This window comes from Leucoraja erinacea, unplaced genomic scaffold (genome assembly GCF_028641065.1).
Source record: "Leucoraja erinacea ecotype New England unplaced genomic scaffold, Leri_hhj_1 Leri_564S, whole genome shotgun sequence".
Taxonomy (NCBI): domain Eukaryota; kingdom Metazoa; phylum Chordata; class Chondrichthyes; order Rajiformes; family Rajidae; genus Leucoraja; species Leucoraja erinaceus.
Genome location: NW_026576470.1, coordinates 5,145 through 26,233, shown reverse-complemented (window position 1 = coordinate 26,233; position 21,089 = coordinate 5,145). Strand labels below are relative to the sequence as shown.

The following is a 21,089-nucleotide window of genomic DNA, read 5'->3' as shown; positions in this document are numbered from 1 at the left end:
CAAAGGGAACACCGCCCATCGTCTCCTCCCCACGTCCTCTCACAAACCCCTCCTGCCATCATCCCCCACTTCTTCAACCCTCCCTCCCCCACCATCCTCCCTCCCCCCCTCCCCTCCCCTCTCTCCCCTCTCCTCACCCACCCCCTCTCCCCCCCCTCCCCCCCCTCCCCCTCTCCCCCAACCCTTCCCCCTCCTCTCCCACCGCTCCACTAGCCCCTACCCCACCCCGCCCCCATCATCAAACCCCACCCTTTCCCCCCCCCAAACCGTCCCCATCTCCCCAAACCCCCGCCCCCGCCCATCCCCTCCCGTCTCTCTCCCCCCTCCTCCCACCCCTCCACGTCTCGTTTGGACACGCTAGAGGCAGGAAACATGTTCCCGATGTTGGGGGAGTCCAGAACCAGGGGCCACACACAGTTTAAGAATAAGGGGTAAGCCATTTAGAACGGAGACGAGGAAACACTTTTTCTCACAGAGAGTGGTGAGTCTGTGGAATTCTCTGCCTCAGAGGGCGGTGGAGGCAGGTTCGCTGGATACTTTCAAGAGAGAGCTAGATAGGGCTCTTAAAGATAGCGGAGTCAGGGGATATGGGGAGAAGGCAGGAACGGGGTACTGATTGGGGATGATCAGCCATGATCACATTGAATGGCGGTGCTGGATCGAAGGGCCGAATGGCCTACTCCTGCACCTGTTGTGTATTGCCTCACGTACAGTAACGTCCCATATCACAGATCAGCCATGATAGAATGGCGGAGTAGACTTGATGGGCCGAATGGGCTAAGTCTGCTTCCACAAACATGAACTTATGAACTAATGTAGCTGCTGAAACACTCAACAGGATCTGGGCTTGAACACCTCCAGTGTGCAAAAATAGAACGCATGTTGTGAACTCGTGGATGACACATTCTGTTGTTAGAATTTTGCAGATGTTTTTCGGCACTTCCTCATTCATAACCAACTCAAAAGTCTGAATAAGGTTAGAAGTGTGCGTGTTGTATGCTGCTACGAACTGAATTAGTGCATCATCTGTGCACCATATCTCTCTGCCCCCCCCCCCCCACACACATCTTTGCCCTACAGACTTGCATCAACCACCGATGATCCATCAGATACAACAAGTCTCACAGATGATCAAGTTGATAAACTTCTGGCAAAAAAAACATGCTCACGTGGGCCTGTCTCACTTAGGCTATTTTTAGGAGACTGCCGGTCGAAAGTCGTAGAAGGATGAGAGGGTAGGTTGGGACAGTCCGGAACCAGGGGCCACGCAGTTTAAGAACGAGGGGTAAGCCATATAGAACAGAGACGAGGAAACACTTTTTCACACAGAGAACCCACCCCTTGAGTGTATGGAATTCTCTGCCTCAGAGGCCGGTTCTCTGGATACTTTCAAGAGAGAGTTCTTAATAGGGCTCTTAAAGATAGCGGAGTCAGGGGATATGGGGAGAAAGCAGGAACGGGGTACTGATTGGGGATGATCAGCCATGATCACATTGAATGTTGGTGCTGGCTCGAAGGGCCGAATGGCCTACTCCTGCACCTATTGTCTATTGTCTATATCTGCCTCAACTACCTCTGAAGATAGACACAAACTGCTGTGGTAACTCAGTGGGTCAGGCAGCTTTTGATACAATACGATAGAACTATATTTATCCCAGGAGGGAAATTGAACTGCCAACAGTCATAAAAAAAACACAAAATGCATGAAACATGAAATTAAAGTGTTGAGAGGAAAGGATTGGGAGGATGTGCAAAGATTGGGGTGGGGTGGGGGGAGTGGAGTCAGTCTCAGTCTACCCCATGACAGAAGGGGGAGGGGTTGTACAGTTTGATAGCCACAGGGAAGAAGGATCTCCTGTGGCGTTCTGTGCTGCATCTTGGTGGAACCAGTCTGTTGCTGAAGGTGCTCCTCAGGTTGACCAGTGTGTCATGGAGGGGGTGAGCTGTATTGTCCAGGATGCTCCGCAGTTTGAGGAGCATCTCTGGAGAAAATAGGTGACATTTCGGGTAGAGAACCCTTATTCAGGCCACAATAACCTCCTCCAGCAGCTCGTTCCATACACCCACCACCCTTTGTGTCAAAAAGTTACCCCTCAGATTCCTATTGAATGTTTTTCCCTGCACCTTAAGCCTATGTCTTCTGGTCCTCGATTCCCCTACTCTGGGCAAGAAATGTCACCTATCCATGTTCTCCACAGATGCTGCCTGACCCGCTGAGTTACTGCAGCACTCTGTGAAACGTCACCTATCCATGTTCTCCACAGATGCTGCCTGACCCGCTGAGTTACTCCAGCACTCTGTGAAACGTCACCTATCCATGTTCTCCACAGATGCTGCCTGACCCGCTGAGTTACTCCAGCACTCTGTGAAACGTCACCTATCCATGTTCTCCACAGATGCTGCCTGACCCACTGAGTTACTCCAGCACTCTGTGAAACGTCACCTATCCATGTTCTCCACAGATGCTGCCTGACCCACTGAGATACTCCAGCACTCTGTGAAACGTCACCTATCCACGTTCTCCACAGATGCTGCCTGACCCGCTGAGTTACTCCAGCACTCTGTGAAACGTCACCTATCCATGTTCTCCACAGATGCTGCCTGACCCGCTGAGTTACTCCAGCACTCTGTGAAACGTCACCTATCCATGTTCTCCACAGATGCTGCCTGACCCGCTGAGTTACTCCAGCACTCTGTGTTCTAGGCATGAATGCAGCATGTGCAGCTCCTTATGACTCAATGGTTTAATAGGTAGGTTGGCGTCTGATAGCATCTTGCTTGTAAAATAATCTGGGCTCACAATCTGAAGGTTGCTATTTGCAATAGAAACACTGCATAACCGTCGAGCAGGTTAAACAAATCTACGGATGTTGTCAAGAGCGAGTTAGATTAACTCTTGGGGCCAACGGAATCAAGGGATATGGGGAGAAGGCAGGCACAGGGTACTGATTGTGGATGGTCATCCATTGACTGGCTCGAGGGGCCGAATGGCCTACTCCTGCACCTAATGTCTATGATTCCCACCCTGGACATTATTCAAATCCCTCCATTCCCCGCATATCCACGTGCCTGCTCAAATGCCTTTTAAATCACCACTATCGTATCTGCCTCCATCCCTACCCCTGGCAGCGCGTTCCAGGCACCCACCACCCTCTGTGTAAAAAAAACCTGCCCCGCACATCTCCTTTAAACTTTGTCCCTCTCACCTTAAATCTGTGCCCTCTAGTCTTTGATATTTCGACCCGGGGGGGTTTTAGTCTTTGATTTTAGTCTTTGATATTTCGACCCGGAGGTTTTATATACTTCCATCAGATCTCCTCGCAGCCTCTGGCGTGGAACGCAGGTGATTTTTAGTTACAATTCAAATTTCCATCATCAAGGACCAGTCTCACCTCCCCCGGCCACTCCCTCTTCTCCCCTCTCCCATCGGGCAGGAGGTACAGAAGTGTGAAAACGAACGCACACCTCCAGATTCAGGGACAGTTTCTTCCCGGCTGTTATCAGGCAACTGAATCATCCTCTCACCAACTAGAGAGCGGTCCTGACCTCCCATCTACCTCATGGGAGACCCTCGGGCTATCTTTGATCGGACATTACTAGACTTTATCTTGCACTAAACGTTATACCCTGTATATGTGTAAGAAAGAACTGCAGATGCTGGTTTAAATCGAAGGTGGACACAAAATTGTGGAGTAACTCAGCGGGTGAGGCAGCATCTCTGGAGAGAAGGAATGGGTGACGTTTCGGGTCGAGACCCTTCTTCAGACTGATATCAGGGGATGGATCTGAGTGTAATTATGTGTAGGTCTTGTCTTTGACTAGACAGCGCACAACAAAAGCATTTCACTGGCCCGTGCTACACATGAGAATTAACCCGACAATAAACTAAGCTTTATTCAAGGTTTATTTAATTAATCAAGTTTAAGTTCCCTAGATCCCTCAGTGGGATTCGAACTCTTGGATTCCAGATCATTAGATCCTTCCGTCCAAACTGCTGATCCAATCATTTATCCAGTGCATCGTTGCCATAGGTATTGGTTCATTTTTGTCACGTGATGCTTTCAAGAGAGAGCTAGTTAGGGATGTTAACAATAGCGGGGTCAGGGGATATGGGGAGAAGGCAGGAACGGGGTACAGATTGGGGATGATCAGCCATGGTCACATTGCATGGCGGTGCTGGGTCGAAGGGCCGAATGGCCTACTCCTGCACCTATTGTCTATTGTCACACACACAAGCACGTAGGAAAGGAACTGTAGGTGCCGGTTTACACTGAAGATAAGACACAAATTGCTGGAGTAACTCAGCAGGACAGGCAGCGTCTATGGACGGAAGGAATGGGCGACGTTTTGGGACGGGACCCTTCTTCTCGAGTTCACAAGTTATAGGAGTAACCAAGATGGTTACATGGCTGGTCCCATTTGCCTTCATTGGGCCCATATCCCTCAAAAGCCTTCCTATCTTTGAAACATTAGCAAATTTCAAAGTAACATTAGCAAAGTTGCAGATGACACAAAGCTGGGTGGCAGTGAGATCTGTGAGGAGGATACTATGAGAATGCAGGGTGACTTGGACAGGTTGGGGGAGTGGGCAGATGCATGGCAGATGCAGTTTAATGTGGATAAATGTGAGGGTATCCACTTTGGTAGCAAAAACAGGAAGGCAAATTACTATCTAAATGATGTCAAGTTGTGAATAGGGAAGTACAATGGGATCAGGGGGTCCTTGTTCATCACTCAATGAAAGTAAGCATGCAGGTACAGCAGGCAGCGAAGAAAGCGAATGGCATGTTGGCCTTTATAACAAGAGGAATCGAATATAGGACCAAAGAGGTCCTTCTACAGTTGTACAGAGCTCTAGTGAGACCACACCTGGAATATTGTGTGCAGTTTTGGTCCCCTAATTTGAGGAAGGACATTCTTGCTATTGAGGGAGTGCAGCGAAGGTTCACAAGGTTAATTCCCGGGATGGCGGGACTGTCATTTGCTGAGAGAATGGAGCGGCTGGGCTTGTACACTCTGGAGTTTAGAAGGATGAGAGGGAATCTTATTGAAACATGTAAGTTTATTAAGGGTTTGGACACGCTATTGGCAGGAAACATGTTCCCGATGTTGGGGGAGTCCAGAACCAGGGGCCACAGTTTAAGAATAAGGGGTAAGCCGTTTAGAACGGAGACGAGGAAACACTGTTTCACACACAGAGTTGTGAGTCTGTGGAATTCTCTGCCTCAGAGACCAGTGGAGGTTGGTTCTCTGGATACTTTCAAGAGAGAGCTAGATAGGGCTCTTAAAGATAGCGGAGCCAGGGGATATGGGGAGAAGGCAGGGACGGGGTACTGATTGGGGATGATCAGCCATGATCACATTGAATGGCGGTGCTGGCTCGAAGGACCAAATGGCCTACTCCTGCACCTATTGTCTATTATTTATTGTGTATGATCATATTGAATGGTGGTGCTAGCTCAAAGGGCCGAATGGCCTACTCCTTCCAGAAGTATCCAGCACTTTAGAAACAAGTCTGGCTTGAGACCCGCTGAGTTCGGGGGGGGGTGGGGGGTGGAAGCAGCACCCGTCACCTACCTCAGTCCCAGGCGATCCCAACCGTGCCCTCTCTCCCTCTCCCTCTCCCTCTCTCTCTCTCTCTGTCTCTCTCTCTGTCTCTCTGTTCCCTGCTGCACACACAGGCTGCTCTCACTCCTGCACCAAACCCCGCTTGCAATCATCTCACAGCCTTGCGAAAGAGGAACTGGAAACGTCTCTCTGGAACTAATTACCTGAGACAACTTCAGCTTCCGTGCACAGAAGCGGACCATACCCCTCACACAAGGAGCTGGAGTAACTCAGCGGGACAGGCAGCTTCTCTGGAGAGAAGGAATCACGTCTGAAGAAGGGTCTCGACCCGAAACGTCACCCATCCCTTCTCTCCAGAGATGCTGCCTGTCCCGCTGAGTTACTCCAGCTTCTTGTGTCTATCTTCGGTTTAAACCAGCATCTGCAGTCCCTTCCGACATTAGGCAATAGACAATAGGTGCAGGAGTAGGCCATTCAGCCCTTCGAGCCAGCACCGCCATTCAATGTGATCATGGCTGATCATCCCCAATCAGTACCCCGTTCCTGCCTTCTCCCCATATCCCCTGACTCCGCTATCTTTAAGAGCCCTATCTAGCTCTCTCTTGAAAGTATCCAGAGAATGTGCCTCCACCGCCCTCTGAGGCAAAGAATTCCACAGACTCACAACTCTCTGTGTAGGGTGTAAGCTGTTTGAAAACGACTCACAATGAGACTCACCTCGCCCACAGCCAACAATGGCCTGTTTCCTTTAATCATCGTTACTTCTTTGCTTATCTTTCATTCACTTCTTCTCTCACTCTCTCTCTCTCCATCACTGTCTATATCTCTTGTTCCCCTCTCACCCCCGACTCTCAGTCTGAAGAAGGGTCTCGACCCAAAACATCGCTCATTCCCTCTGCTCTAGAGATGCTGCCTGTCCCGCTGAGTTACTCCAGCTTTTTGAGTCTGTCCTCTTGCCAGAACCAGGGGCCACACACACAGTTTAAGAATAAGGGGTAAGCCATTAAGAACGGAGACGAGGAAACACTTTTTCTCACAGAGAGTGGAGAGTCTGTGGAATTCTCTGCCTCAGAGGGCGGTGGAGGCCGGTTCTCTGGATGCGTTCAAGAGAGAGCTAGATAGGGCTCTTAAAGATAGCGGAGTCAGGGGATATGGGGAGAAGGCAGGAACGGGGTACTGATTGGGGGATGATCAGCCATGATCACATTGAATGGCGGTGCTGGCTCGAAGGCCTTATCCTGCACCTATTGTCTATTGTCTATTTTGTGTCTGGCTTCGTGTGAGAGTTGTGTGCAGTCAAAGGCATTTCAGGATGTGAGAAAAGTCATTTTTTGAAAGCAATGTGGAGAAGTGTACTGAGGGATAACAATACTGGGAGTGGATGTCCACCACAGGTCAAGTTTCACAGAGTAGAGAGCTTAGAATTGAGATATAATGGTCATATTGAATCAAGGGTCTACTCCTGCACCTACTGTCTATAACCAGAACATGGGCTGATTAATCATAAACGTTGACAGCGATGTGGTCTCTCTGGTGTAGTTTAGTTTAGTTTAGAGACACTGCATGGGAACAGGCCCTTCGGCCCATCGAGTCCATGCCGACCAATGATCAGATTCAGGGACAGTTTTGTTTCGTGAATACAAACCTCCCTTCCATTACCTCCGTCTACACTTCACGCTGCTTCGGCGAGGCCAGCAGCACAATCTCAGACCAGTCCCACTCCAGTCACTCTATAAGTTCTCAAACACAACGTTTAAGAGACATTTAGACAGGTGGATAGGATACTCTGCACACTCCTTCCCCCAGAACAATGGCACTATTGCTAATGTATGTTCTTGCCATAGAGCGAGTACAGAGAAGGTTCACCAGACTGATTCCTGGGATGGCAGGACTTTCATATGAAGAAAGACTGGATAGACTCGGCTTGTACTCGCTGGAATTCAGAAGATTGAGGGGGGGGTCTGACAGAAACTTACAAAATTCTTAAGCGGTTGGACACGCTAGATGCAGGAAGATTGTTCCCGATGTTGGGGAAGTCCAGAACAAGGGGTCACAGTTTAAGGATAAAAGGGAAGTCTTTTAGGACCGCGATGTGAAAATCATTTTTTACGGAGAGAGTGGTGAATCTCTGGAACTCTCTGCCACAGAAAGGTAGTTGAGGCCAGTTCATTGGCTATATTTAAGAGGGAGTTAGATGTGGCCCTTGTGGCTAAAGGGATCAGGGGGTATGGAGAGAAGGCAGGTACGGGATACTGAGTTGGATGATCAGCCATGATCATATTGAATGGCGGTGCAGGCTCGAAGGGCCGAATGGCCTACTCCTGCACCTATTGTCTATGTTTCTATGTACGTATATATATTTTGTTGTTCCATTATTCCATGTTTGCTCTTCTGGGTGAGATGCTAACTGCATTTTGTTGTCTCTGTACTGTACACTGCACAAGCCAGGATAGGACAGGTTTGGAGGGATAGGGGCCAAACGCAGGCAGGTGGGACTAGTGTAGATGGGGCATGGGCAAGTTGGGCCAAAGGGCCTGTTCCCATGCTGTATCACTCTGTGTCCACAGTGGAGAGCGCACCAATCAGACAGAGGAGACTGAAGAAGGTCCACCTGTCTCCCCAGATCCTGGTGAACCTCTGCCGCTGCACCATCGAGAGCATCCTTACCAACTGCATCACAGTATGGTATGGCAACTGCTCTGTCTCCGACCGGAAGGCATTGCAGAGGGTGGTGAAAACTGCCCAACGCATCACCGGTTCCTCACTCCCCTCCATTGAGTCTGTCCAACGCAAGCGTTGGCTGCGGAGGGCGCTCAGCATCGCCAAGGACTGCTCTCACCCCAACCATGGACTGTTTACCCTCCTACCATCCGGGAGGCGCTACAGGTCTCTCCGTTGCCGTAGAGTTGCTGCCTCACAGCGCCAGAGACCCGGGTTCCATCCCGACTGCCCGAGCGGAGTTTGCACGTTCTCCCCGTGACCCGCGTGGGTTTTCTCCGGGCGCTCCGGTTCCCCCCCACACTCCAAAGACGAGCAGGTTTGTAGGTTAATTGGCCTGGGTATAATTGCAAATAATCTGGGTATCTGGGTATAACCATGCATAGTTCCTTGAAAGTGGAATCTCATGTAGATAGGGTGGTAAAGAAAGCTTTTGGTATGCTAGCCTTTATAAATCAGAGCATTGAGTATAGAAGCTGGGATGTAATGTTAAAATTGTACAGGGCATTGGTGAGACCAAATCTGGAGTATGGTGTACAATTTTGGTCACCCAATTATAGGAAGGATGTCAACAAAAATAGAGAGAGTACAGAGGAGATTTACTAGAATGTTGCCTGGGTTTCAACAACTAAGTTACAGAGATAGGTTGAATAAGTTAGGTCTTTATTCTCTGGAGCGCAGAAGGTTAAGGGGGGACTTGATAGAGGTCTTTAAAATGATGAGAGGGATAGACAGAGTTGATGTGGACAAGCCCTTTCCCTTTGAGAATAGGGAAGATTCAAACAAGAGGACATGACTTCAGAATTAAGGGACAGAAGTTTAGGGGTAATATGAGGGGGAACTTCTTTACTCAGAGAGTGGTAGCGGTGTGGAATGAGCTTCCAGTGGAAGTGGTGGAAGCAGGTTCATTGGTATAATTTAAAAATAAATTGGATAGGCATATGGATGAGAAGGGAATGGAGGGTTATGGTATGAGTGTAGGCAGGTGGGACTAAGGGGGAAAAAAAGTGGTTCGGCACGGACTTGTAGGGCCGAGATGGCCTGTTTCCGTGCTGTAATATGGTTATATGGTTAAATTGTCCCCAGTGTGTGTAGGATAGTGTTAGTCTGCGGGGATCGCTGGTTGGCACGGACCTGGTGGGCTGAAGGGCCTGTTTCAGCGCTGGATCTGTAAACTAACTAAGGTCCATTTTAAGTAGGTATTTTGAAGAACTTCCCTCACACCAAAACCCGTGACAAGATGTGATACTCTATGTTACTACACATATTGCAGCAACGAACACAAATTTTATTACTGACTCACCAGATAACTAGAGTTCCTACAACTGCCTTTCTTAAAATAAACCTGCCCACATTGATGAGGTTGCATTTGTCGTTCAGTCTGAAGGGTGTCCGCCCAAAACGTCACCCATTCCTTCTCTCCAGAGATGCTGCCTGACCCGCTGGGTTACTCCAGCTTTTAGCGCCTATCTTCGGTGTAAACCAGCATCTGCAGTTCCTTCCTACACATTTGTGTTCAGTTTTGGTCACCCTGCTTCGGAAGAGATGCCATCATGCCGGGTTCGAGTGGATGTGGAGAGGATGTTTCCACTGGTGGGAGAGTCTAGGACCAGAGGGCACAGCCTCAGAATTAAAGGACGAACGTCCTTTAGGAAGGAGATGAGGAGGAATTTATTTAGTCAGAGAGTGTGGTGAATCTGTGGAATTTTCTGCCACAGACATCGGTGGAGGCAATAGACAATAGGTGCAGGAGCAGGCCATTCGGCCCTTCGAGCCAGCACTTGGCTGATCATCCACAATCAGTGCCCCGTTCCTGCCTTCTCGCCATATCCCCTGACTCCGCTATCTTTAAGAACCCTATCTAGCTCTCTCTTGAAAGTATCCAGAGAACTGGCCTCCACCGCCCTCTGAGGCAGAGAATTCCACAGACTGATAACTGGCAAAAAATAGATAGATTCTTGATCAGTGCGGGGGTCAGGGGTTATGGGGAGAAGGCAGGAGGATGGTGTCAGGAGGGAGAGATAGATCAGCCATGATTGAGTGGTGGAGTAGACTTGATGGGCCAAATGGCCTAATTCTGCTCCTAGAACTGATGAGAAAGTGGGATGATATAGGAATAGTATGAAGAATACACTATAGTGTGATCGGTGGTCGGTGTGGACCCAGTGGGCGAAAGGGCCTGTTTCCGTGCTGTATCTTTCAATCAGTCGATCAAAACCACCTGGACCCTACCCTGTCAAGGCGAGATGAGGAGGAATTTCTTTAGTCTGAGTTTAGTTTAGTTTAGAGATACAGCATGGAAACAGGCCCTTCGGCCCACCGGGTCCGTGCCGACCAGCGATCCCCACACACTAACGCTATCCTACACACACCAGGGACAATGTTTACATTTACGCCAAGCCAATTAACCTACAAACCTGCAAGTCTTTGGAGTGTGGGAGGAAACCGGAGATCTCGGAGAAAACCCACGTGGGTCACGGGGAGAACGTGCAAACTCCGTACAGACAGCGCCCGTAGTCGGGATCGAACCCGGGTCTCCGACGCTGTGTTCGCTGTAAGGCAGCAACTCTACCGCTGCGCCACCGTGACTCTGTAGAGTTCGTTGCCACAGATGCCTGTGGAGGCCACGTCAGTGGATATTTTTATGGCGGAGATAGATAGATTCTTGATTAGTACGGGTGTCGGGGGTTATGGGGAGAAGGCAGGAGAATGGGGTCAGGAGGGAGAGATAGATCAGCCATGATTGAATCGCGGAGTAGACTCAATGGACCGAAACAGATAATTTTGTTCCAATAACCTATGAACTTATTAGAACGGAGACGAGGAAACACTTTTTCACACAGAGAGTGGTGAGTCTGTGGAATTCTCTGCCTCAGAGGCCGGTTCTCTGGATACTTTCAAGAGAGAGCTAGATAGGGCTCTTAAAAATAGCGGAGTCAGGGGATATGGGGAGAAGGCAGGAACGGGGTACTGATTGGGGATGATCAGCCGTGATCACATTGAATGGCGGTTCTGGCTCGAAGGGCCGAATGGCCTACTCCTGCACCTATTGTCTATTGTCTATTGACTCCTGCGCTCCAAGGAATAAAGTCCGAGCCTGGATCAACATCTCCCTGTAGCTCAGGCCCTTCATTAGTGCAGGTGTCAGAGGTTATGGGGAGAAGGCAGGAGAATGGGATTGGGAGGGAGAGATAGATCAGCCATGATTGAATGGTGGAGTAGACTTGATGGGCCAAGTAGCCTAATTCTGCTCCTGTTCCTTATGATCTTATGAGTCCTGGCAACATCCATATCAACGTTCGGCATGATCGGACAGGACAGTATGTGGAGCAAGCAAGTGGCTATATCTCTGTACAGATGACAACAAATCAACTAACCAGCCAACATTCCAAGGCAGGATCCCGCTCACTTTGATAATAGTTCTTGGTTAATAAACCTACGCTCAGAAGGAGGAGGAATTTTAGCCTCGCCATTAGGTTTGCAGTCAGAGATTTATTATTGTCCCCTGTTTATTGATGTCATGTTTACAAGGATGAGGAAGGGGGAATCTTATAGAAACATATAAACTTATAAAAGGACTGGACAAGCTAGATGCAGGAAAAATGTTCCCAATGTTGGGCGAGTCCAGAACCAGGGGCCACACCGTCTCAGAATAAAGGGAAGGCCATTTAAGACTGAGGTGAGAAAAAAAACGTTTTTTCACCCAGTGAGTTGTGAATTTGTGGAATTCCCTGCCACAGAGGGCAGTGGAGGCCAAGTCACTGGATGGATTTAAGAGAGAGTTGGATAGAGCTCTAGGGGCTGGTGGAGTCAAGGGGTACGGAGAGAAGGCAGGTACAGGATACTGAGTTGGATGATCAGCCATGATCATATTGATCGAAGGGCCGAATGGCCTACTCCTGCACCTATTTTCTATGTTTCTATGTTTCTAAAATCGAAAGTAGTCAAAAGTGCCGGAGAAACTCAGTGGGTGCAGCAGCATCTATGGAGCGAAGGAAATAGGCAACGTTTCGGGACGAAACGTTGCCTATTTCCTTCGCTCCATAGATGCTGCTGCACCCGCTGAGTTTCTCCAGCACTTTTGTCTACCGATAGTGAAAAGCTTTTTGTTGCGTGCTATCCAGTCAGCGGAAAGACAATACATGATTACAATCGAGCCGTCCACAGTGTACAGATACAGGATAAAGGGAATAACGTTTAGTGCAAGGTAAAGCCAGGTCAAGGATAGTCCGAGGGTTACCAATGAGGTAGATAGTAGTTCAGGACCGCTCTCTAGTTGGTGAGAGGATGGTTCAGTTGCCTGATAACAGCCGGGAAGAAACTGTCCCTGAATCTGGAGGTGTGTGTTTGTTTTCACACTTTTGTACCTCTTGCCCGATGGGAGAGGGGAGAAGAGGGAGTGGCCGTGGGTGAGACTGGTCCTTGATGATGCTGCTGGCCTTTGAGGTCCCTTTGAGGTCTTGGACGGAGTTTGGATGTAGTAAAGTTTCTCTCTCCTCCTCCCCCCCCCCCCCCCTTACTCTCATCCCCTCCCCCCCTCTCTCTCATTCTCTCCCTCTCCTCCCCTTCCCCTTCTCGCTCAACCCCCCCCCCCCCGATTCTCATCTCCTCCTCCCCTAAATTCCCACCTCCCCTCATCCCCTCTCCTCTCCTCCATCCCCCCCTCTTCCTTTCCAATCCTCCCCATAATACACAAACAGAGGAAGTCCCTCCTCCTCCCTCCCCCTGCCCCCTCTCGTCTCATTCTCCTCTCTCCCCCTCCATTCCCTCTCTCTAAAGCCTCCCCCTCTCACTCACCCTCCTCTACATCCTCTCCTCTCTCCTCTCTCTCCTCTCTCCCCCCACCTTCTCTCTCTCCTCCTCCCACCTTATCATTTCTCCCTCCCTCTATCCCTCTCCACCCCTCTCTCCCACCTCCCTCTCCCTCTCCACTCTCCCATCTCTCTCCTCTTCGCCCCCTCCCCTCTCTCTCTCTCTCTCTCTCTCTCTCTCTCTCCTCTCTCTCTCTCTATCCCTCCCTCTATCCCTCTCTCTCCCTCCTTTCTATCTCTCTCTCTCCCTCCCTCTCTCTCTCTCTCTCTCTTTCTCTCTCTCTCGCTCCCCCTCCCTCTCTATCTCTCCCTCTCTCTCTCTCTCTCTCCTTCTCTCTCTCTCTCTCCCTCCCTCTCTCTCTCTCCCCTTCTCTCTCTCTCTTTCTATCTATCTAACTCATTCTCTCTATCTCTATCTCTCCTTCTCTCTCTCCCTCTCTCCTCTCTCTCCCTCTCATTCCCCCCCTCTCCTCTCTCCTCCCTCCTTCCCCCTCTCTCTCCCCCCCCCTCCTCTCTCTCCTCCCTCCCTCCTCTCCTCTCTCTCTCCCTCCCCCTCTCACTCTCTCTCCTCCCCCCTCTCCCTCTCCCTCCCTCTCCCTCCCTCTCCTCTCCCTCCCTCTCTCCTCCCCCCCTCCTCTCTCTCTCTCCTAATCTCTCTCCCCCTCCCTCTCCTCTCTCTCTCCCCCCTCCCTTTGTCTATCTCCCTGCCTGCCTCTCCCTCTCTCTCTCTCTCTCTCTCTCTCTCCCTCTCTCCCTCTCTCTCTCTCCTCTCTCCCCCCCTCCCTCTCTCTCTCTCTCCCCCCCTCCCTCTCTCTCTCGTCACCATCCCGTGCCTTACACATGCCTCCAGCAAGTGCCAATGTTAATCAGCGTCCCACGCCCACAACAATGCCCGGCACTTCAGAGGCTGAATCACAACAGCGACAGGTCCCGCAGATAAGTCCTTGAGTGCTTCTAGCAGCACAGGACCAGGCCCTTCGGCCCACCTTCTCCATAGTAGAGTACGACGCCCTGGTCAACCTGAGGAGCACCTTCAGCAACAGACTGGTTCCACCAAGATGCAGCACAGAATGCCACAGGAGATCCTTCTTCCCTGTGGCTATCAAACTGTACAACCCCTCCCCCTTCTGTCATGGGGTAGACTGAGACTGACTCCCCTCTCCCCACTCTCCCCCCCCCAATCTTTGCACATCCCCCAATCCTTTCATGTTTTATTTGTGTTTTTATGAGGTTGGCAGATCAACTTCCCTCCCAGGATAAATACATTTCTATGATATCGTATCGCCTTGTGGAGTGATACAGTGTGGAAACAGGCCCTTCGGCCCAACAGGCCCACACCAGCCACCATCTGTCCCAAACCTGTCCTATCCATGTACCCCCGTCGAACTGTTTCTGAAACGTTGGGATAGTCCCAGCATCAACTACCTCCTCTGGCAGCTCATTCCATCCACCCACCGCGTGGAAAATTGGCCATGTTGCAATACTGGACCCAGTTGCCTGGATTTGGCCCGTATCCCTCTAAACTCTTATTGTCCAAAACTGATGCATTGGTCCCAAATGTGTGTGTGTGGGGGGGGGGGGGGAGGGGAAAATACACACCAGCTTCTCTCGTTTACACCCAACCAGGTTTCTGTAACTTCAAGTAACCCCTGCATTCCCTCGCTATCTATTCCTTCCACCACCCACGCAAGTCTCACCAGCTTCTTGTTCACACCCAGCAAACAGCTAACAATGGCCAGGTTCCTTTTTTCATTGTTACTTTTTTGCTTATCTTTCATTCATTTGTTCTCTATCTCTCCACATCACCGTCTATATCTCTCGTTTCCCTTATCCCTGACCAGTCTGAAGAAGGGTCTCGACCCGAAACGTCACCCATCCCTTCTCTCCAGTGACGCTGCCTGCCTGTCCCGCTGAGTTACTCCAGCTTTTTGTGTTTGTCGCCAGGATGGTAGCAATGCCGTATCTCCAAATCTAAAGTCTGATCTAATTGTAACCTCAGCATTCCCACTTATCCCCAAAACCACATACATATAATCTGAATACCATTTGGGTGGCACGGTGCCGCAGCAGGTAGAGTCGCTGCCCCACAGCGCCGGAGACCCGGGTTCGATCCCGACTACAGGCGCTGTCTGTACGGAGTTTGTACGTTCTCCCCGTGATCTGCGTGGGTTTTCTCCGAGATCTCCGGGTTCTTCCCACACTCCAAAGGCGTGCAGCTTTGTCGGTTAATTGGCTCGGTAAAATTGTAAATTGCGCCTAGTGTGTGTGTAGGATAGTGTTGGTGTGCGGGGATCGCTGGTTAGGCGTAGACTCAGTGGGCCGAGTGGCCTGTTTCCACGCTGTATCTCTAAACTATCACTGTCAAACAACTTCAAAGTCTCTGCTTCCAACGACTCAGAAAACTTTACCTCATTTGTGTCTCTAAACGCCCTCTCGTATAATAAGGTTGAATTTCCGATCTCCCAACCTACCCCATTGCGGCTCTTTGCGCTTTTTCTTTTTACTGCACTTTCTCTGTAGCTTGAGAATTTAGAGATACGGCATAGAAATAAGCCCTTCGGCCCACTGAGTCCGTATCGACCAGCGATCACCCCGTACACTAGCACTATCCTTCACACATGACACACAATTTACTATTTTTACCGAGGCCAATTAACCTACAAACCTGTACGTCTTTGGAGTGTGCAACTCCTAAGGAGAGATAGATCAGCCTTGATTGAATGGCGGAGTAGACTTAATGGGCTGAATGGCCTAATGCTGCTCTTATTACTTACAGGCAGCATCTGCGGAGAACACAGATAGGTGACGTTTCTGGTACAGGACCCTTCTTCAAACCCATGCCTTCTTCCTGTAATGGGGCGACCAAAACTGCACACAAAACCACAGGTGTGTGGCCAAAATAAGGAGTAAGCCATTTAGAACGGAGACGAGGAAACACTTTTTCTCACAGAGAGTTGCGAGTCTGTGGAATTCCCTGCCTCAGAGGGCGGTGGAGGCCGGTTCTCTGGATGCTTTCAAGAGAGAGCTAGATAGGGCTCTTAAAGATAGCGGAGTCAGGGGATATGGGGAGAAGGCAGGAACGGGGTACTGATTGTGGATGATCAGCCATGGTCACATTGAATGGCGGTGCTGGCTCGAAGGGCCAAATGGCCTACTCCTGCACCTATTGTCTATTGTCTATTGAAATAAAGTTTTAAAGCAATCCTACCGGGGAGAAGATGCCTCTTGTTTGCTGTCACCATGGCAACACTACGTGACCTCCTGCACTGCGTGTATTATGCCCCCACAATAATCACTGACGTTGCTATTTAAGCAAACGTCAGTGTGGAAACCGTCAATGGCACGTCCACCCATTCCCCACAAACATTCATTCTTCACACAACCTCTCCCCGTGACCTGCGTGGGTTTTCTCCGGGTGCTCCGGTTTCCTCCCACGCTCCAGAGGCATGCCGGTTTGTAGGCTAATTGGCTTCGGTAAAAAATGTACGCAGTGGACAAACGTACTTAAAGGTCGTTCCTTCAGAGAGAGAGAAAGAGAGAGGCAGCGAGAGGGGCAGAGAGAGGGAGAGAGAGGCAGAGAGAGGGGCAGAGAGAGGGGCAGAGAGAGGCAGAGAGAGAGGCAGAGAGAGGCAGAGAGAGGACAGAGAGAGGGGCAGAGAGAGTGGCGGAGAGAGAGGCAGAGAGAGGGGCAGAGAGAGAGGGGCAGAGAGAGGGGCAGAGAGAGGGGCAGAGAGGGGGGCAGAGAGAGGGGCAGAGAGAGGGGCAGAGAGAGGGGCAGAGAGAGGGGCAGAGAGAGGGGCAGAGAGAGGGGCAGAGAGAGGGGCAGAGAGAGTGGCAGAGAGAGGGGCAGAGAGAGGGGCAGAGAGAGGGGCAGAGAGAGGGGCAGAGAGAGGCAGAGAGAGGGGCAGAGAGAGGGGCAGAGAGGAGAGGGAGAGGGTGGCGGAGAGAGAGAGGGGGAGAGGGACAGGGAGAGGGACAGGGAGAGGGACAGGGAGAGGGACAGGGACAGGGACAGGGAGAGATCAGAGAGAGGGACAGGGAGAGGAGACAGGGAGAGGGACAGGGAGAGGGGCAGAGAGAGAGGGGCAGAGAGAGAGGGGCAGAGAGAGAGGGGAGCAGAGAGAGAGGACAGAGAGAGAGGGCAGAGAGAGAGGGGCAGAGAGAGAGGCAGAGAGAGGGCAGAGAGAGGGGCAGAGAGAGAGAGAATGTGAGAGAGAGTGTTTGGAGAGTGGGAGAGAGAGAAGAGAGAGAGAGGGAGAGAGAAGGAGAGAGAGAGGGACAGAGAGAGAGCAGAGAGAGAGCCAGACAAGGAGAGGGGGGCAGAGAGAGGGGGGCAGAGAGACAGAGAGAGAGCAGGGAGAGAGAGGGGGAGAGGGAGAGGCAGGGAGAGACAGGGCAGGGAGAGACAGGGCAGGGAGAGGGACAGGGAGGGACAGAGGCAGGGAGAGGAGAGAGGGACAGGAGAGAGACAGAGAGAGGAGGGGGACAGGAGAGGGGCAGGGAGGAGACAGAGGCAGAGACAGGAGAGAGAGACAGGCAGGGAGAGGACAGAGAGGCAGGGAGAGACAGAGGCAGGGAGAGACAGGGAGAGACAGGAGAGAGACAGGGAGAGACAGGGAGAGACAGGGAGAGACAGGGAGAGACAGGGAGAGACAGGGAGAGACAGGGAGAGAGAGGGAGAGACAGGGAGAGACAGGGAGAGAGAGGGAGAGACAGAGAGGGAGAGAGAGAGAGAGAGGGAGAGAGAGGGAGAGACAGAGACAGGGAGAGAGATAGGGAGAGGCTTGTGCAGCACGGTTTGTGTGGCAATACCTTGGTGTCAGCCGTTCCCTGTGTATTGGTACACATGTCCCGTGAGCCAGTTGGCAGGTCTGAGTGCTGTAACAGTTCTGTCTGGGGCTGTTTCGTTCTGATGTCGTGCTCGACGTGTTTGGTCAAAGTCTCTCCGCTTGTGCAAACTGACCCTCACAAGTTCCCCATTTAAGGCTATTTTGGAGCAACATCATTGAACTGAAACAGTCCACCCCCCCTCCAATGTCCCGCTCGGCAGTGAGGCTGCCTCAGCTGCTGAGTCAAACCTCCGGCAACTGGAACCAACATGACCACACCCCATCTCAGCTCGCAACAGGACAGGCGGCACGATGGTGCAACGGTAGAGTTGCTGCCTCACAGCGCCAGAGACCCGTGGTCAACAGACAATAGACAACAAGTGCAGGAGTAGGCCATTCGGCCCTTCCAGCCAGCACCACCATTCAATGTGATCATGGCTGATCATCCCCAATCAGTACCCCGTTCCTGCCTTCTCCCCTGACTCCGCTATCTTTTAGAGCTCTCTCTTGAAAGTATCCAGAGAACCGCCCTCTGAGGCAGAGAATTCCACAGACTCACAACTCTCTGTGTGAAAAAGTGTTTCCGCGTCTCCGTTCTAAATGGCTTACCCCTTATTCATAAACTGTGTGGCCCCTGGTTCTGGACTCCCCCAACATGTTTCCCGCTTCTAGCATTTCCAAACCCTTATTCATCTTATATCTTTCAATAAGATCCCCTCTCACCCTTCTAAATTCGATCCTGACTACGGGCGCTGTCTGTACGGAGTTTGCACGTTCTCCCCGTGACCTGGGTGAGGTTTTCTCCGAGATCTTCAGTTTCCTCCCACACCCCAAAGTCATGCAGGGTGAGAAAGTCCGCGCTGTATCTCAAAACTAAACTAAGCACACTATGCTTGTTCCATGTACTGTATTGCGTACAAAATTGTGCAGAGTTGTAGATGTTGCCAGTCCATCCGTTAGATGTTGGCGAGGCCACATTTAGATTGTTGTGTAAGAAGGAACCGCAGATTACACGGGGAAGCTGTTCCTGAGTCTGGTGGTGCGCGCTTTCAAGCTTCTGTACATTCTGCCGGACGGGAGCGGGGAGAAGGAGGAATAGAAACATAGACAATAGGTGCAGGAGTAGGCCATTCGGCCCTTCGAAGCCTGCACATTCGCCATTCAATATGATCATGGCTGATCATCCAACTCAGTATCCCATCCCTGCCTTCTCTCCATACCCCCTGATCCCTTTAGCCACAAGGGCCACATCTAACTCCCTCTTAAATATAGCCAATGAACTGTGGCCTCCCCTCAACTACCTTCTGTGGCAGAGAATTCCAGAGATTCACCACTCTCTGTGTGGGAAATGTTTTCCTCATCTCAGTCCTAAAAGACTTCCCCCTTATCCTTAAACTGTGTGACCCCTAGTTCTGGACTTCCCCAACATCGGGAACAATCTTCCTGCATCTAGCCTGTCCAACCCCTTAAGAATTTTGTAAGTTTCAATAAGATCCCCCCTCAATCTTCTAAATTCTAGCGAGTACAAGCCGAGTCTATCCAGTCTTTCTTCATATGAAAGTCCTGCCATCCCAGGAATCAGTCTGGTGAACCTTCTTTGTACTCCCTCTATGGCAACAATGTCTTTCCTCAGATTAGGAGACCAAAACTGTACGGAATGACCGGAGTGGGACAGGGACTAGTCTTTGATGATGCCGGCTGCTTTCCCGAGGCAGCGTGAAGTGTAGACGGAGTCGATGGCGAGGAGTCTGGTCTCAGTGATGCTCAATGTGGAAACAGGCCCTTCGGCCCAACTTGCCCACACCGGCCAACATGTCCCAGCTACACTGGTACTATCTCCCTGCGTTTGGCCCATATCCCTCTAAACCCGTCCTATCCATCAACCTGTCTAAATGCTTCTTAAACATTACGACAGTCCCTGTTTCAGCAACATCCTCTGGCAGCTTGTTCCGTACTCCCTCTGTGTAAAAAAAAACGTACCCCTCAGGTTCCTGTTATATCTTCCCCATCTCACCGGGTCTCTGGATACTTTCAAGAGAGAGCTAGATAGAGCTCCCAAAACCCACTTCCATTCTGATAGAATGGAGCGGCTGGGTTTGTACACTCTGGAGTTTAGAAGGATGAGAGGGATCTTATTGAAACATATAAGATTGTTAAGGGCTTGGACACGCTAGAGGCAGGAAACATCTTCCCGATGTTGGGGGAGTCCAGAACCAGGGGTCACAGTTTAAGAATAAGGGGTAAGCCATTTAGAACGGAGACGAGGAAACACTTTTTCTCTCAGAGAGTGGTGAGTCTGTGGAATTCTCTGCCGGATACTTTCTCTGGATACTTTCAACAGAGAGCTGGATAGGGCTCTTAAAGATAGCGGAGTCAGGGGATATGGGGAGAAGGCAGGAACGGGGTACTGATTGGGGATGATCAGCCATGATCACATTGAATGGCGGCGCTGGCTCGAAGGGCCGAATGGCCTACTCCTGCACCTATTGTCTATTGTCTGTAACCCGTGTCCTCTGGTCCTCGATTCCCATACTCTGGGCAAGGGACTCTGTGCGTCCACCCGATCTATTCCTCTCGTGATTTTGTACACCTCAATAAGATCTCCCCTCATCCTCCTGCGCTCCATGGAATACAGTCCCGGCCTACTCAACCTCTCCCTGTAGCTCACACCCTCGAGTCCCGGCAACATCCTCGTGAATCTTCTCCGCGCCCTTCCCAGTTTGACACACACACACATCGTCCCCACAACATGGTGACAAAACAGAACACACCCACTCCTTCCCTCCAGAGATGCTGCCTGTCCCCGCTCAGTTACTCCACCATTTTGTGTCGGCCTTTGGTGTAAACCAGCATCTGCAGTTCCTTCCCACACAAACCATCAAGCAGTATGACTCACTAAAATAGCGGCACTTTCCAGCACTCTTACGCACATTCATGTTTGGGGTCAGCATTACTAATCCTGAATTTGATTTAGGTGTGAATTTTTTTTTGTCGAATCATTACCACTGGAGTTTGCAGTCTCTAAAAGATGCTCCTCACGATCCTCATGGTGAAACCTCAGCCTGCCGATGACTACCGTCATTGCTTGCCTCTCTGTGGGGCACTAGTTTTTAAGTTAGAATACAGAAACACACAAAATAGGTACAGGAGTAGGCCATTCGGC

At 50.7% G+C, this 21,089-nt stretch overlaps 1 protein-coding gene across 1 annotated transcript in view; it reads right to left on the bottom strand.

Annotated features, from left to right (window-relative positions):
• LOC129694170 (arf-GAP with Rho-GAP domain, ANK repeat and PH domain-containing protein 1-like) overlaps nt 1–18,845 on the bottom strand; it is a 76,777-nt gene extending 57,932 nt beyond the window's left edge. The window contains exon 1 of the mRNA XM_055630887.1: nt 17,910–18,845. Within this exon, the coding sequence (XP_055486862.1) occupies nt 17,910–17,945 (36 nt within the window). The 5' untranslated portion in view covers nt 17,946–18,845. The remainder of the gene's footprint in view (nt 1–17,909) is intronic.
• Nucleotides 18,846–21,089: the final 2,244 nt, after the last annotated feature.